The sequence below is a fragment of the Rutilus rutilus genome (assembly GCF_951802725.1).
Source record: "Rutilus rutilus genome assembly, chromosome: 25".
NCBI lineage: Eukaryota > Metazoa > Chordata > Actinopteri > Cypriniformes > Leuciscidae > Rutilus > Rutilus rutilus.
This window is the reverse complement of record NC_140229.1, coordinates 10,250,524-10,267,328: the sequence shown is the minus strand read 5'-3', so window position 1 is coordinate 10,267,328 and position 16,805 is coordinate 10,250,524. Positions and strand designations below refer to the sequence as shown.

The 16,805-nt window shown below is 38.1% G+C and overlaps 1 protein-coding gene across 9 annotated transcripts in view; it reads left to right on the top strand.

The window, feature by feature from the left end:
• fryb (furry homolog b) overlaps positions 1–16,805 on the top strand; it is a 74,908-nt gene that overhangs the window by 19,613 nt on the left and 38,490 nt on the right. For all 9 annotated transcript variants that reach the window (XM_084401290.1, XM_084401292.1, XM_084401287.1 and 6 more), the window contains 17 exons: positions 7–197; positions 6,817–6,870; positions 7,826–7,965; positions 9,873–9,963; positions 10,323–10,402; positions 10,611–10,691; positions 11,954–12,122; positions 12,252–12,344; positions 12,532–12,630; positions 13,518–13,619; positions 14,842–14,945; positions 15,125–15,233; positions 15,403–15,489; positions 15,707–15,878; positions 15,982–16,114; positions 16,340–16,447; positions 16,551–16,785. In XM_084401290.1, coding sequence (XP_084257416.1) covers positions 7–197; positions 6,817–6,870; positions 7,826–7,965; positions 9,873–9,963; positions 10,323–10,402; positions 10,611–10,691; positions 11,954–12,122; positions 12,252–12,344; positions 12,532–12,630; positions 13,518–13,619; positions 14,842–14,945; positions 15,125–15,233; positions 15,403–15,489; positions 15,707–15,878; positions 15,982–16,114; positions 16,340–16,447; positions 16,551–16,785 — 2,048 coding nt within the window. The remainder of the gene's footprint in view (positions 1–6; positions 198–6,816; positions 6,871–7,825; positions 7,966–9,872; positions 9,964–10,322; positions 10,403–10,610; positions 10,692–11,953; positions 12,123–12,251; positions 12,345–12,531; positions 12,631–13,517; positions 13,620–14,841; positions 14,946–15,124; positions 15,234–15,402; positions 15,490–15,706; positions 15,879–15,981; positions 16,115–16,339; positions 16,448–16,550; positions 16,786–16,805) is intronic.

The window sequence follows — 16,805 nt, the reverse complement described above, 5'->3', positions numbered from 1 at the left end:
TCCCAGCATCCCCCGTAGGAAAGCGCCCCCTCCCCCAAGTGAGCTGCGCTCCGGGTGAGAGGAAAGGTCCTGTTGCCACCATGCCGGTTACCGTGGACCCCGAGAGCAAACCGGGCGAGTATGTCCTCAAAAGCCTATTCGCCAACTTCACCACCCTGTCTGAACGCAAAATACGCATCATCATGGCAGAACCACTGGTAAGAGACCTGTTTTTTTATATTTATCAGACATTTTTCAGACAAGACAAAGTTTAACATCTACTGGGATCTAATTTTTGAAAGCCTTTACATGCAGATAATCTAAGACACAAGACCTCAAATGCAAGTAAATTACATCTTGTCCAGTATTATTCAAGTGGTTGATCTCGCGACATAATTGCGCCATTTTACCGTTTCTACTAGGGGTGTAACGATACACAAAACTGACGGTTCGGTACGTCCCACGGTTTTGACGTCTCGGTTCGGTTCGGTTCGGTTCGGTTCGGTTCATTTAGGTGGAGTGGGGGGTTTAGAAAGCTAAAATTGCTTCTTCTTTTTTTTAAACAGTGCTCTAATTAACAAATTGTGTCCTTGTCTTTAAATTAATTCAATTACAAGTAAACGTTTCGCAAGGATACATTTTTTTATTCAATTATCTGCTAATGCTTTAAACTACATAGGAGCCCTTGCTTGCACATTACTATAACATTAAAGCTTAACAACAGAGCCTAGACTTTTAGCCTAAATTCAGTTGCTATTTATTTTTAGATATAATAATAATAATCAACACTCAAGTAACAAATTGTATGAAAACATGTAAACTGCACATAAGGCAGTTTTTACATTAACATTTTTACTAATTTATTATTGAAATATAATCATTTACACAGTTGCTGTCATTTTCATGACAGATATTTTAAACATACATTAAATAATCAAGATGTCATTAACAGGTTAAGTAAAATATAATATATAGGCTAATATAGTGCATTTATTTAGAGAAAGAGTTCATTTCCTTAGCAAACCAACAAGCTGTGGACACTGAATGACTTGCCTGAGGTAAATAAAGCTATGTGAAAAACTAAGCGTTTTATTGACGTATTTCCGCTGTTGAAACGCTGACTGAGCGATTACACGAGTTATGATGTCTTTCAGTAAGTATACTGTATCTTTCAACATACCTTCAGGTGTCCATTCATGTTTATTCTGTAACTGAGGAAGAGAATCGCGTTTACTCGCGCTCCGCGCTGCCGCTTTAAATGAGGAGCCTAGTAGCCTACAGTGATCTGTCACGCCACATCAAAGAGCGCCAAAATGACATTTAATGTTTGAATTTCGTGATCAAATAGACAGAATTTGAAAGATTATACCTTGCTTATTATCGAATGTAACAAAACATAAGCTTATTGCGATTAAATGTGGTTAATGGTGGTTAGACAACGCTGTATTCGTTGTGTACATATAAGACATGAGGTCCAATGAGCCGACAGCAGGGGGCGGGGCGGGCGTGTTCGGTACGCCATGAGAGAATCGCGATTCGTATCGTGGGTGGTGTATCGCGGTTTTTCGGTTCGGTTCGAATATCGTTACACCCCTAGTTTCTACAGATTAAAGTGACAAGCGCGTCAAAACAACAGAGCGGTTCACACCACAAGTACTCAGGGTTGTTTATGGTAATGATCTTTCGGAGTTTTATCTATAATATTTTTATCAAGTGACAAAGGTGCTTCTTTCAAGCCCTTTCTGCTCCGTGCACGTTGCTTCTCTCTCTCCCTCTCTAACAACGTAAAGCACCACATTAAGAGCTGCAAATGACGCGGTTATTTTAACAACAGTAGCAGAAACACGGTGAGCAACAAAATAGAGACTTTCGCTAAAACACTGCAGAAAACAAGAGTGCAACTAATACAAATATTTATATCTTACAAATATATATATTTTTATCTGTCATACAGATGACTCTGACCGTTTAACTAAACCAGGTTTGAGACAAGTTAACGTGACGGTTTTTCATATATTTAGCATTATTAATCAGCATGTAAAGGGCTTTTCAAAATAAACTATGTTAGAATTTCGATGTGCCATACACAAAGGTGTCTAAATGTAAATAAAAAAAATAAATAAAAAAATAGCCTGTTTAAACATCTGATCTAACCTTTTTATATTCATATCCAGTTGGGTGAAATAAATACTTTTTTGGTAAAAATTCTTAGACATCACTGGTTTGGCTCTCTGGGCCCAAGATTTTCATCTTTGATGAATAATTTGAGTGTTTAGTTTTTTTTTTTTTTTTTTTTACAAAGTACTACGGCTGCCTCGATGGAAATGGATAGCTGTTCCATAAAAGTATTGTCCGGACCTCCGCTGGGAAGGAAATATTGAGACTATATGTCTTGGAACTTTAATTGAATACCCCTGATCTAGCCCATATTATAAGAATTTGCCAGAAGTCACAGTTGGGTTTGAGGTTTTTTATGCCTTGTTTTAGCTGATTCTCTGGTATGTTGAGTGGTCTGGAAAAACAGGAAGTATACAGTATGCTGTCTAAATCAGTTAGACAGTGGAGGAGAGATATCTAAAAGCCCTGGCACACGATATATTAATGACCCTGCAATGGCTTTCATTTGTAACTGCTTTAGCTGGCAGGCATCGAACAGTAATACTTCACAATATATCTTCAAACTGCACTAATAGCCGTAAGATACTGTGTCTATTTTTTCTGCAGTGGCTCAAGTTGCCTGGTCTCCCTGAATCATTGTAATTCCATTATGCTGGAGTGTGGATTTAAGTGGACAGGAATGGGTTTCGCCTATTCTGTATGAGAAGCAGTCAAAGCTCTCAGCACCCCCATCTCTAAATGCATACCGCACCCAAACGGTGTGTGCTTTAAGCGAATAAATGTCATCACGGTTTAGGTGCTGAGTTTTATCAGAAAGTGCATTTTCCAGTCAACTTCCAGTAATGTACAGTATGGCTGTGTGATTAATCGTAATTGATTTTCGATTTTGACTTCCAACGATTATGAAAACAAGATAATCGAGGTAAAACAATTATTGTGCCACTGCCGCATTCCGTCAAGCACACCTTCCTTTTCTTCACAGCGGTGCGCTTTCTTTTAAGTCCAAACTTAACATCCAAACAGCCAAATAAGTGAGTGTTGTGAAAACTTTATTAATCCCTGTAAGGGGAAACTCATTTGCCACCATTGCACATTACAAACACCACAAATAGACAAATAAACATTAAAAACAAAAACAATCAGTACACACGAAACTTCATTAAAAAACCTAACTGCAGTAGGAATAAAATACCTTCTAAATTGCTCTGTAGAACACTGAGGCATTACTAATCTTCCACTAAATGAGCTTTTAAGTCCACTAAAGATACAGTGTAGTGGATGACCTTTGTAACACAGAATCATTTTTAATTTTGCCCTTGTTCTCATCTCCACAATGACCTCAAGTGAATCAGGATTAAGGCCAATAACCGGGCCAGCCTTTCTAATCAATTTATTAATCCTATTTTTATCATCTACAGTGATACTACATCCCCAACAGAGCACTGCATAAAACAAAATACTAACCATGATTCCCTGATTTAAAAAAAAACACATAAAGAAGCTTCCTACTGACACCACAAGAACTCAACTTCCTAAAAAATAATAGTCTTGATTGTGTCTTCTTAAAAATAGCCTCACTATTCTTCTTCCAGTTTAATTTACTGTCCAAATATCCACCAAGATATTTATAAGACTGAACAGTCTCTATTTTTCAGTCTCAAGCAAATTGGTCTCAAGTCTCTAGCAAATTGGCTTCGGATACACGTCTTAACGCAGACCTACACACAAAAATGTTAAAATGCCTTAGTTCACCCAAAACTTAAAGTTAGCCCATGATTTACTCACCTTGAAGCCATCCTAGGTGTACATGACATTCTTTTTTCAGACAAATACAATTGGAGTTACATAAAAAATGTCCTGGCTCTTCCAAGCTTTATAATGGGAGTGAATGGGCACCATTTTTTTTAAGTCCATACAAGTGCATCATATCCAACATAAAAGTGACCCAAACGGCTCCGAGGGGTTAATAAAGGCCTTCTGAAGCGAAGCAATGCGTTAGTGTAAGAAAAATATCCATTTTTTAAAACTTTATCGTCTAAAATAATTAGCTTCTTGGCAGACAGCCATACGCATCGATTTACGGCGAAAGACTAACTCAACGTAATGACGAACACAGTTACCCAGCCCTGTTTGTTTGAACCGCGAGATTCGTCAAAGCTTACGCTACTCCTACATCCTACATCATGGCGTAAGTCGACTTGCGTACAGCCGTTTGCCGGAAGCTAGTTATTTTAGTCGATAAAGTTTTAAATATGGAAATTTTTCTTACAAGAACGCATCGCTTCGCTTCAGAAAGCCTTTATTGGCTTCAGGGTGAGTAAATCATGGGCTAATTTTCATTTTTGGGTGAACTATCCCTTTAATGGTTATGTCTAAAGTAAACATACTGTACACAGTTGAGAAAGAAAGCGCGTGTGTAATAGTATATTGGATCCGTGCATTAGCTCTTAAAGTGACAGCACCCTAATATACCTGCTGCAGTCTGTCATTAATGATAAGCGAACAACAAATGACAAAAGAAAATCACTCACTGATCTTGACTGAAAAACTTAAGTAGCTTTAATAAGGATTAATTGTGAAATTTCACTGATATTTAAAAATTTTCATATCGTGAAATAAGACTGTGATCACATCGCCCACCAATAATCATGTTAAATAATCGTTATTTCAATATTGACCAAAAAAAATACAGATTATGATTTTTGCCATAATCGAGCAGCCCTAATGTACAGTTCTCAATTTATTGATCACAACAGGAACTTTGCACCAGATTAATATCTTGGAAACACAAATCAGTAACTTTAGAAGCAGAACACAAGCCATGACCTAGACATCAACCTGTTTGTAGAATCTCTGCTCTCCTTTGCCCTTTCATCTGACCCTGTCAATCCTCGCCAGTCTGAAAGCGTGTGTGTGTGTCCACGAGTGTGTCTGCGTGTTATAGGGTTAATCACTTGACTTGACCTCCAGTTCCAGCCCCAGTAAAGTTGTTCTCTTGGCTCTTTGGCCCACTTTCCCACGCCTGTTCTCCATGTTACATCTTTAGATTAAGTTTAGTCCTGTTTAGTTCAAATGAAGGAATTTCAGAGGATTACTGTTGTTTTAGCGTCAATAATCTGTTAAAGAGTCTTCAAGGATTGTTGAAGCCTTTGATAATGCTCACAGCAAGACAAGTTTTTTCATATTTTCTACACTGATTTTAGAGGGAAAATGTAATAATGTGTTCAACAAAGCTGAAAGTCCTACATTTGTATTGGCAGCTGAATGCTTGGTCAGAATAAGCCTAAATATTTATCAAACACTCAAGGACTTTTTGTAGAACTTGGTGAATGTAGTTTGAAGTCTGTAAAAGTCTGCGGGTCTTGGTAGGGGTCCTCGAAATGAGGAGAACAAGAAATATGGACTTACCATCCTTATGTCGTCTCGTCACCTGTGAGCAGAGGTCGCTGGTGGAATACTGGTTGTGGTTGCTACAGCAGGGCGACTCCCCGTTTACACCAACGAGGCAGAAAAGGAGCCATAGCCAGCTACCTGGATCTTTCTGGAGTCGACGATAGCTGCCCAGGGTCCACGGATCCAGTTCCATCCTGATTCCCCACCTTCGAGTCTTTGCCTTTTCCCCCAGTCCTGTCCGGCTATCTGGATGCTCCCGGTCCCATCCGGAAATCTTCTTGCTCCGTTGTTCCCACTCAATTTCCTGGTCCCATCCCCTTCACTGGTTCCGTCCAGTACTCCGCTGGTTCCACTAGTATTGTTCAGCTCCTCGGCTCTGTCCCCGCTGCTAGCTCTGTGCAGCTCGACACGATGATGAGGATTCCTCAGACCTCCAGGCCCATGTCTCCACCTCGGCCAGTCAGCCCGTCAGCTCCACCCAGTTTCTCTGTCCCTCTGACTTCTCCGCTGTCCTCACTCCCTCCATCGTTGCCCCGGTCTGCTGAGCCCCTGTCTCCGCTTTAGACCCGCGAGCCAGCAGCTCCACCTTGGGCTTCCGGGCCGTGGATGTTGCCCTGGTTCGTTGGCCTCTCTGCTTCACCAGATACTCCATACACCCTGGTTCTGCCTTCGCCAGTCTGTTCCCAGAGTTCCACCCAGCCATTCAGTCAATGCTCCACCCTGGCTCCTCTCACCGTCGGGTCCACCATGGTGTCCTCCTGGTCCCTGACCTTTACCAGCTCCACACCTACCTCCAAAGACCCCTCCCTCCCTCCTCAGTTGGACATTGTACGACGCGAAGACTCACCTTTTCAGTGGGGGGTGGGCGTACTGTACTGTCACGACTATCTATTTTGTTGTTCTGTTCTGTTTGTTCCTGTTTTGTCTACTCTACATTTAGATCTGGTTTAATTGGTTAATGATTTTCTCCTTATTAGTGTCTGATTACTAATGTTTTACACCTTTCAGTCATTGTGTTCATCTTGTATTTAAGCTCCCTGTTGTGTTCAGACCCCTGTCGGTTCTCGTCTATTGTATTACGTTGTTTTGTACTCTCCATGTGTTATCATTAAAGACTACTTTATTCGTAATGCTTTTTCCTTGTGCATTCATACAGCCTAAGACTGTGATAGATATAAGATTTTGGTCATATCGCCCACCCCTAGGTCTTGATTATGTTTAATCTGGGCTTTTCAAGTTCATGCATTACAAAAGCAAGATTGTTTTCCAGCTGGGAATCTGCAACCAATGATCTATGCCTCCTAAGTTCTTTTTGATGTTCTGCAGGAAAAGCCCCTCACCAAATCTCTACAAAGAGGAGAAGACCCGCAGTTTGATCAGGTGAGATTAAGTAACATTTTCCACATCCTTCCTAACATTTAAGACTTTAACTCTACCAGACACACACTGACAATTAAACAATTAGGGCTTTGAGACATGATTTTGTTTTGTTTCCACAATCAGAAATGATAAAGTAATGTTGAAAAAGACTGACCAAGAATTAATGATCTGCTCCCATACCATCCAATGTTTCCGGCCCTTCTCTATTGATGGACAATTTTTTTTGAGTCATCATTAGTCAGACCCTAAGAATAGCATTCCTGTAGCTGGTGCTGTGCTGTCCTGACTTTACCCTTCTGTATTGAATTCTTAAGTAGCCTGAATGTGTGTGGGTTCTTGAACGTCTCACAGTGGTTGGGGGAATACCAGGCCAACTCTGCCCAGACACCACTCCTTTCCTCTATTTGGTTTAGCCCAGCCTGTATGACCACATTGACTCCCTGGATCTTAATTCTGGCTGTTTTCTGATTACCCAAATTCCACCCATAGTAACATTTCACTTCGTCATAGTAACATTTTTAATGTGTCCCAATTCGCTTACTCGTACTATGCCCTTAAAGTATGTACACTTTTTGTGAAGAAAAATGACATACTTTTGAGTGTGTTGCAGAAGAACAGGCATGTTTTGGGACCATGTCATAATTGTGTCATTAATGGACTGCGCTAAATTACCTGCAATACATTGTGTTTCTTTCATATGTACACATTCAGGCAATGTTTGGCACATTTTCTGCCTGCTTAAATTACTCCAGTTCATAATTGATCGAAACTGCATAATGTTTCACATGCTATTTTTATAAGATAGGTGGTGTACAGTATACTGTACAGTACACAGTGTGCTAATATTCCATTCCGTGTCTAGCCTCAGTTAAATCACATTGCATTTTGAGCTGTACAATTAGTGCTGTGACAAAACAGAAACATTTCCTGAAGTTATTTCCTTTTTTCTCCACAGCTGATCAGCACTATGAGCTCTCTTGCTGAGTATTGTCTTCCCTCCATCCTGCGGACACTGTTTGACTGGTATAAAAGACAGAACGGTTTGGAAGACGAGTCCCATGAGTACCGTCCACGTGCAAACACAAAGTCCAAAAAGTGAGTTCCCTTGCCTACATTTAAAGTTACATTTCTAAACTATTTTTATACTCTCTGAAAATATTAACTGAAATGCCATTAGGAGTGTGTGAACCCTCCTCAGACAAAATAATACCCATATAGGGTATTGGTAACTAACTTTTGTACCTTTTCATATGTACAAAAATAGATGCTTAATTGTTGGAATGCACCAAAATTTCAGCTACCGAAAAAAATCTCAGCCGAAACAGCTATTTTCGCAATGATTTTAGAGGGCCGAAATCAGTGACTGAAACAAAGGTTTAATTAGCGCTTCTCCGATGGCACGTTTTGACTGTGTTCAGAATCAATCTCATGCACACAACATGGATAAGCTACAACATTTAAACATGTCAGCTGTGTGGACACTAGCTCTGGACTGACGATATTATAATACAATATAATAACTCTAGAGAAGGGCATTTTGCTAAATATATGCACTGTATTACATATTCATTTTATTTTTCTTAACCTGTTAGTGATGTCTTCGTTATTTAATGTATGTTTGAATAAAAACAAGTTATTACAGTTTATTGTCATTTAAATGTTTATATTTCACCAACAAACTGGGGTAGAAACAATGTTATTAAAAAGTTGACATAAAAACTGCCTTATGTGCAATTTAAATGTTTGTACAACTCAAGATTTTTAAGTGTTCATTATTAAATCATTTTGATTAATTAATAGATTATTAAATGATTATCTACATCAAAGAGTAGGGCCTCGCATTTCAAGTTCGCACAGGGCCTCGCACCCCACCTGCGACGGCACTATCCACAGGTCTGTGTCAATATAATCTGATTTCATGTCTGTTGCATAAGCGTGTTTATAGTGTTCTGTGCAAGTGTATATTTGTGTGTTTATGCATGTGTGATCTAGTGTGGATGGGAGCTTGTAATTAATGGCTGTCATCAGGAAGCCTTGCCTTCATCTGATGAAATACAATCTGTACTGCAGTGCACTGTGAAGCAGCTCATCCGATATTAGGCCAGTAATAGCCGAAAGGAATGTGATGATCGGCTGTTTTAAAACTGTTGCGCTAACAAGATTAGCATTGTCTGCTGTTTTTTTTAACGTTTATTGTGTATTTTAGAAATTAGTCCCATTTTCTTTTCCAGTCCCATTTTCATTTTTTATGTTATTATTTTAAATTACATTTATCTCACCTAAATGTATGCTCACTCTATGTATTTGTGTTTTTACAGTGCCCGGGTCATTTTGTTGCGCGTGATTTTACACAGATCAAGGAAGCTTGATTTCAACCTTGAATTTAATTTACAAAGTAAACAAGAACAAATAAACAAATTACAAGCAGAAGCACTAATAAAAACAATAAAATAAAAATACGAATGAAATAAAGAGTGCATGCGGTGTGGGGATGTGAATGACATTTTAAAAGAAGACGCAGTAGTGCTGAATCATTCTTGCTTTTTGTGACAGTATGTCTCTCAGAAAGTTTTCAAATGACTAATTTGATCAGATAATCTGTGTGGATTCATTTGCTTATTCAACCAGTAAGTTAACTGAATAAATGTTTGACGGTATTTCCCATCTTATAAGCTCGAAACCTGCAGGAATTATTTTTTTTGCATAAATTTTGCGCACCAAATCCCACACCAAAGTTCAGGCCCTGAGTGGTAAAGGCAAAGCAGACATTTTCTCAGCAATGATATGGGATCTCATGACTGTGGAACCTAATCAAATAACACTATTGGCAGTAAGGTTTGAATACATCAGTGCTTCAGAATCAAATACAGACCATAGAGGATTTCAGAAGCTCTCATGACACAGACCTCAGAAACATGTTTATATTTTTGACTTACAGTAAGCAAGCAGTGATTATCAAAATGCAATTTACTCAATTTCTTCTCGTTCCCTGTCTCTTTCAGTGATGAACAGCAGAAAGATTATCTGATGGAAAGAAGAGACTTGGCAATAGATTTCATATTCTCACTTGTGCTTATTGAGGTTTTAAAACAGGTAGGTTATGATTGAATGATCAGTAAACTGACAACCTGCCCTGAACCAAATGCAACAAGAAGCAGAAATATCTGCTTTGGAATTTGTATTGTCATAATTTAATTAGTCCATTTCCTTGTTCATGAACACATAATTTATATAAATATATTTATAATTAATCCTTTGCTTTGGAATTAAATATTATTTCATTTAATTTTAGTTTTTTAACCCTTTAAATGTTTTTATTTAATTTGGCTTATTTTAAATAAATAAAACGAATAGATAAATGCATTTATTTTATTTTATTTTGTTTTATTATTTAATTTACTTTATGCAGTGTTCCTTGCCCTTACTTATCCTGTCGCTTTCTCTCTTTGTAGATCCCTCTCCATCCTCTTCTGGATGGCCTCATTCAGGAAGTCATTAACCTGGCATTCAAACACTTCAAATACAAAGAGGGGTAATGATCCATTTAAGTTATTTCCTCCATCCACCATAAGCCATTATTTTCCTGCATGTGTTTGCATTAGTTCATCTGCCTAATAAGCATCTTATATCATTACAATTTTCACTAAATCATGCGTACTTGCTGTAAATGTAAGTGTGGTTAAGTGTGACTGGATTCTACAGAAGGACAGGAAGAATTATGATATTTCTCTGTCCTGCAGATACCTTGGGCCCAACACGACCAACATGCACATCGTGGCTGATCTGTATGCAGAGGTTGTCGGTGTCGTGGCCCAGTCCAGGTAAGTTATGAAGCAGCAAAATCAGCTAATAAGAGCTTATTTAATGTTTCATATTTAGATATGTGGAGTGGGATTTTGGACCAGTGAAACCATCTGATATCAAGGACATTTTTTGTTTGGTAATGTGTTGGGTCACCACTTTGAAGTCCAATGTAAAATCTTGATCCTGAATCAAAACCACTTCCATTTGCAATAAAATTCCCACCTAACTTAAACTCTAAATGGATGGCTTCATGATTCCCGTTGAAGCCAGCGACCTGGTTTCGAGCTCAAAATGATGGCCGCATTCTTCTTCCTGCGACAGAGTGTCTACTGTTAGATGAAGCACTAATGGGAGGCCATTACGCTGATAGACGAGACGTCTCGTCATGTTCACAGGGAGCTCCATCAGTGTCAGACAGAGATGGAGTTTCTCCTTATCAGTATGAGAGCTCCAGTCCTGACAGTAATGGCCTCTTTCCATATTTAATAGTGTGAAAAATGTATTTGTGGCAGTACATATAATAAGGAAGTCTTGAAATTCTGGTGTCTACATGTTCTGTTAAAAGTCAAATGAAATGTTAGACATGCATGTGCTTCATCACTCCAGTACAGTACAAGATAAATAGTATAATTCAGTCAAACAGTGTGTACGATGCAAATACTCTAATATTCTTTATTTCCCTCAGAGGGAAAGTAGCCAGTTAGTTTGTAGCTCACCTAAAACAAACATTAAGACTTGCAGAGAGACACAGAGTGAGATCCCTCCTTATTCCCCCCTCCAGATGCCTTTCTAAATATAGGTCTGAAGATCTCTTTCTCTGTCAGAACGAACTCAAAAACACTCCCTAACACACGTGTACATGAAACATCCAAGTCCTGGAATTTGGTGGATGAAATGGTGAAATGGATTTAAACTTGGGCTTCCCATCGTTATTTAACAGAATTAATTTGATGATATTCTGATTAATTAATTGAATTAATTGTCGCAAATATCATGCATCCTGAGAAAAGGATGGATAATTTAAAGACAGACAGGTAAAGCATTAATAGACAACAAGTGAATTTAAAAGTCAGTATATTACCGTCTTTCAGCTTCAGCATACATTTACATTTATTTATTTAGGAGATCATTTTATCCAACACAACTTACAAATGAGGAATATTTTAACCAGTTTATCATAAGTATATTATGCAGATATATAGATGGGATTCAAACCGAAACTCTGCTGTATGTTTTATTATTTTTAGAAATAGTAATCCCTCTTTCCCAATCTTCCCAGGTTTCCTGCAGTGAGGAAGAAGTTCATTTCAGAGCTGAAGGAGCTCAGGCAGAAAGAGCAGAGCCCATATGTGCTCCAAAGCACTATCAGCCTCATTATGGGGGTCAAGTTCTTCCGCATTAAGATGTACCCAGTGGAAGATTTCGAAGCGTCTTTCCAGTTTATGCAGGTACACAATGCAACAATTACTTCAATGTTCTACTTTATTTGACAAACAATGTACACAATTATATAAAAAAAAATCTCTCTCTTTCTCTTGGTATTCAAAAAGACTTAAAATACTGTTATATGTTTATAGGAGTGTGCTCAGTATTTCTTGGAGGTGAAAGATAAGGATATTAAACATTCTATGGCTGGACTCTTTGTAGAGATTCTCGTCCCAGTAGCCGCAGTAAGTACAGCCGTCTCTGATAGATCTGCTGCAGTAAGCACTGCCAAACTAAATATTTGAATACTTCAAAATGTTTGTTTTCATTCATTCGCTAAATTGTAATTTGTTTGAGTAAGAAAGGCTTACCAAATATGTACATTTGAATAATGTAATAATGTGGCTCTTGTCCAAACTTGTTTCTCTTCAGACGGTGAAGAACGAGGTGAATGTGCCCTGTTTGAGGAATTTTGTGGAAACACTTTACGACACAACTTTAGACCTGTCATCCAGGAAGAAACACTCTCTGGCAAGTCTTGCCCTCTCTTTTTTTCATGCTCGAGAGCAATAGAGGGAGATGCATCTACAGTAATTGGCTCGTAGCTGACATTTTTTCGCTGTCTGTGATGTTTCAAATACTCCATCTCTAAATATCTTTCACGACTTAACATAGCAACTTTTGATTTTAAACAGTGGCACACGATAGCTGTGTGATGTGTGTGTATTTTGACATCCTTGTTAAAAATTTCAGTTGATTTGTTTGCCATATAAATATTTTACAATCCAACTTAAAGAAAACAACTCAAGTCCAAAATTATTGTGACAGGAAAGAGGAAATTGCTTTCTAAAATATTTTTGAGAGCAGTGCTTCTTAAGGTTTGGATCCTAACCCTTAAATACCCATATAATGTGCAATTTTTTTAATGTTACATTAAATGAAATTACTAAAAGCAAATGCTCATGCATTTCCTTCACAACATTTTTAATGCAACCATAGTTTCTGCAAACTAACACAGTTGCTGCAATTATTTTACGCTATTAAAACATTAAACGCACATCTCCTTTAAGCTGTCTATTTAAGCTGTCTATGAATATTTTAAAATCTTTGTTTAGGTTTATGTTTATTATGCCATATGCTAATTACTTTTTTGATGAGAGTTTTAACTACATTTACACAGTTTCATTTGTAGTAAAAAAAAATTTTATTGGAATTGTGGTTACCAGGGTTTATAATATCATGGAATGTATTTTACCAGTATTTTTTGAGTCTCAAGTAAACACAGAATGTCTTATTGGGTCTTGGGGAAAGAAAGTTTGAATATTTTGTTCTTTTCACTGTCTTTGCAAAGTCATTGAATTACATAATTCTTGTTAAGCACATAATGAAACCATTGACTTGCTCCTTGTCTTTCTTAGGCTCTGTATCCATTGGTAACATGTCTTCTGTGTGTGAGCCAGAAGCAAATCTTTCTAAACAGATGGCACGTATTCCTCAACAACTGCTTGTCCAACCTGAAAGTGAGTATTTGAGATCTACAAAGCTTGTATGATACAGCTTTTATAGATCAGCAAATAACAGCAGATCACATGCAAAAAGGAATGCAGTTTTTGTTGTGCAAGAGGGTTGTGTTAGCATCATGTGATTGCAAGTTCTTTTAACCAGTGGAGCCCATCAGTCAAGTGCACAAATATTTAAAGTGGCAGCAGTTAGAAGCAAATAGCTGTTAAAAATGTGTGAAATGCAGAGGGAGTGCAGCAGATTGCAGGAATGTTTTGTTTGCTTGAAGGAGAGGCCTGTAGGATAGGAGAATCCTTTATCATTAGCTGTAACATCCCATTGTACATTTTGTGCTCAGCACTTCAGTCTCTGTACCTGTGTGGGGGTGTGAGAGAGGTGGAATGAAAGAATTAATGAAATTAGTCTGGACAACAGAAAGGAGGTGCATAATAACAACAACCATGATGTGCAGAACTGTGAGAATGGTTTAATAAGATCCTGGATCACTCTATCAAGATTTCAGCTTTATCTGATTTCTGTTATCTCTCAGTCAGTCGTCATGTTGTACTTGCAGAGGTCTGCTACAGTCTGAGAGCTGCTGACTTGTTATGTAATTAAGGTTTTGACCTGCAGGAAAAATATCCTGTTTGTTGCAGTGCATTTGGTCAAAAGTCAAAAGAAATTGAACACTAAAGCCACGAAACACCAAACATGAAAGAATAGATCAGGTTTAAAAAAGAAGAAGAAAAATAGATGGTACACTTTCAGGGGGAAAAATCATTTGTATGTTTGTCTTGCCAGTAAAAATATCTAAACATCCTTATAATAATATATTTTTATATATTATATTAAAATATTAAAATATTAAAAATAAAAATCTTTCTTTTTGTAAAATGTAAAAAATATTGATTGAATTTTCTTTTCATCATAAACCTCACTACAATTGATTAGATGTATGCTTATAACAAGAAAAAAGTAACTAAACTTAATTCAAGAGATATTCTCTGAAATGATTATTAGTCTTAACATTTTTGTATATTCTCAAGTAAATTTATCTTGGTTTAAAAATGTTTAGATAAAAAAAAAAAATATTGGAAAACAAACTGGTAGAAACTGGTGAAAATCGTGGAATTAATGGAAATTATACAGAAGTATAAAAAATGCACTCATTTGGTGATCATAATTTATAAGATGCATCACAGGAACATAACAGGAAATTACAATAAAGTGCTCTTCTTGCAGAACAAAGACCACAAAATGGCCCGGGTGGCACTTGAATCTCTCTATCGACTGCTGTGGGTCTACATGATCCGAATCAAATGTGAAAGCAACACTGCAACACAAAGGTAGCATATTGTAAAACTAAATCATACCAACACGATTTAAGAAATATATTTCTAATATAAGACATATAATGGATTTCATTTGAAATGCATGACAGTAATGATAAGGAATAAGAAAATAATAATGTTGATTCTGATTGACATCCATTAATATGACATTTTTATATTTTTATCCATTCCAGCCGCCTCACCTCAATCATATCAACACTGTTCCCTAAGGGTTCACGGAGCGTCGTTCCCAGAGACATGCCCCTCAACATCTTTGTCAAGATAATTCAGTTCATTGCCCAGGTTTGACACTACTCGCACACACACCTATAGACGTCTGATGCGCATAAAGAAAATATTCCACATCTTTTCCTGTGCCTTTTTGCAGGTCCTGCAATTTTACACTGTTGTCACACAAATGATTATCATTTAACACTGTGTAATGTAATCTTTGTTTCTTTTCTGGATATAGGAAAGACTGGATTTTGCTATGAAAGAAATAATATGTGATCTGCTGAGTGTTGGAAAATCAGCTAAAGCTTTCAGTTTAAACCCAGAGGTAATGCTCAAACACACACACGTTTACTTCAAATGTTGTAATCATTTTATCTAAAGCTCATTATTAATACCACTTATTAATAATAATAGAATTATAGAATTATAAATATAGAATTGTGTTTGAACCCATACAAACACATTTAACCCAATAGACCGCCTGAGATGAGACCCTGCTATGAGGAAATGCGTATTTTGTTTATTTTCTGATGTATATCTAGAGAATGAACATCGCCTTGAGAGCATTCCTCGTCATAGCCGATAACCTGCAGCAGAAAGATGGTGAACCACCCATGCCAAACACGGGGGCCACTTTGCCTTCTGGGAACACACTGAAGAAGAAAAAAACCTATCTCAGCAAAACTCTAACTGAGGAGGAAGCAAAACTGATAGGTCAGGGCACTTAGCTATTACAAACACCTGCCTGTTTGTGTTTGTCATTGTTGTTCTTTTTTCAGTTTTTCATAGTCTGGGTTGTTTATGCTGTTCCCTGCAGGTATGGCACTGTATTATTCCCAGGTCAGGAAATCCATTGATAACATCCTGAGGCACTTGGATAAGGAGGTGGGCCGCTGCATGATGCTCACCAATGCCCAGATGCTCAACAAGGAGCCCGAAGACATGATCACGTAAACAGTTTTTTCTGACCTGTCACCACCTATTATTTATCTCAGAGTGTAACATGAGTGGGTGAAGGAAACGCTCACAGCCAGACAACTTATCTGAGTCATGTTCAGCACACACACCCTGTTTAGATAGTCTGACAATTTCTTTTTTCCACTTCCTTGTGTTTCTCTTTACTCTGTCTCTCTCATTGTTTACTTTTTCTTACCTCATCCCTTCTCCCGGGTCAGGGGTGAGAGAAAACCGAAGATTGACTTGTTCCGGACGTGTGTTGCGGCCATTCCACGTATCCTGCCAGATGGTATGTCCAAAATTGAGCTCATCGATCTCTTGGCCAGGTGAGTTTCACCATGTACCCTTTGTATAAACAATACACTGTGCATTAAAAACATAAGAGAAGCTGTAATTGTCATTGATTGTTTTTCTTTCTGCGTTCTGCAGGCTGACGGTCCACATGGATGATGAACTCAGACTCATTGCCCAGAATTCCTTGCAGAGTCTGCTGCTGGACTTCTCCGACTGGCGAGAGGACGTGCTGTTCGGGTACACTAACTTTCTGCTGCGTGAGGTGCAGGACACGCAGCAGGGCCTGCAGGACTCATCCGTTAAACTGCTGCTGCATTTCCTGACACAGTGGAGGCTGGCGATACAGGCGCCTGGAAAACGCTCGGCTGAGGTATCAGCATGAATTTTTCT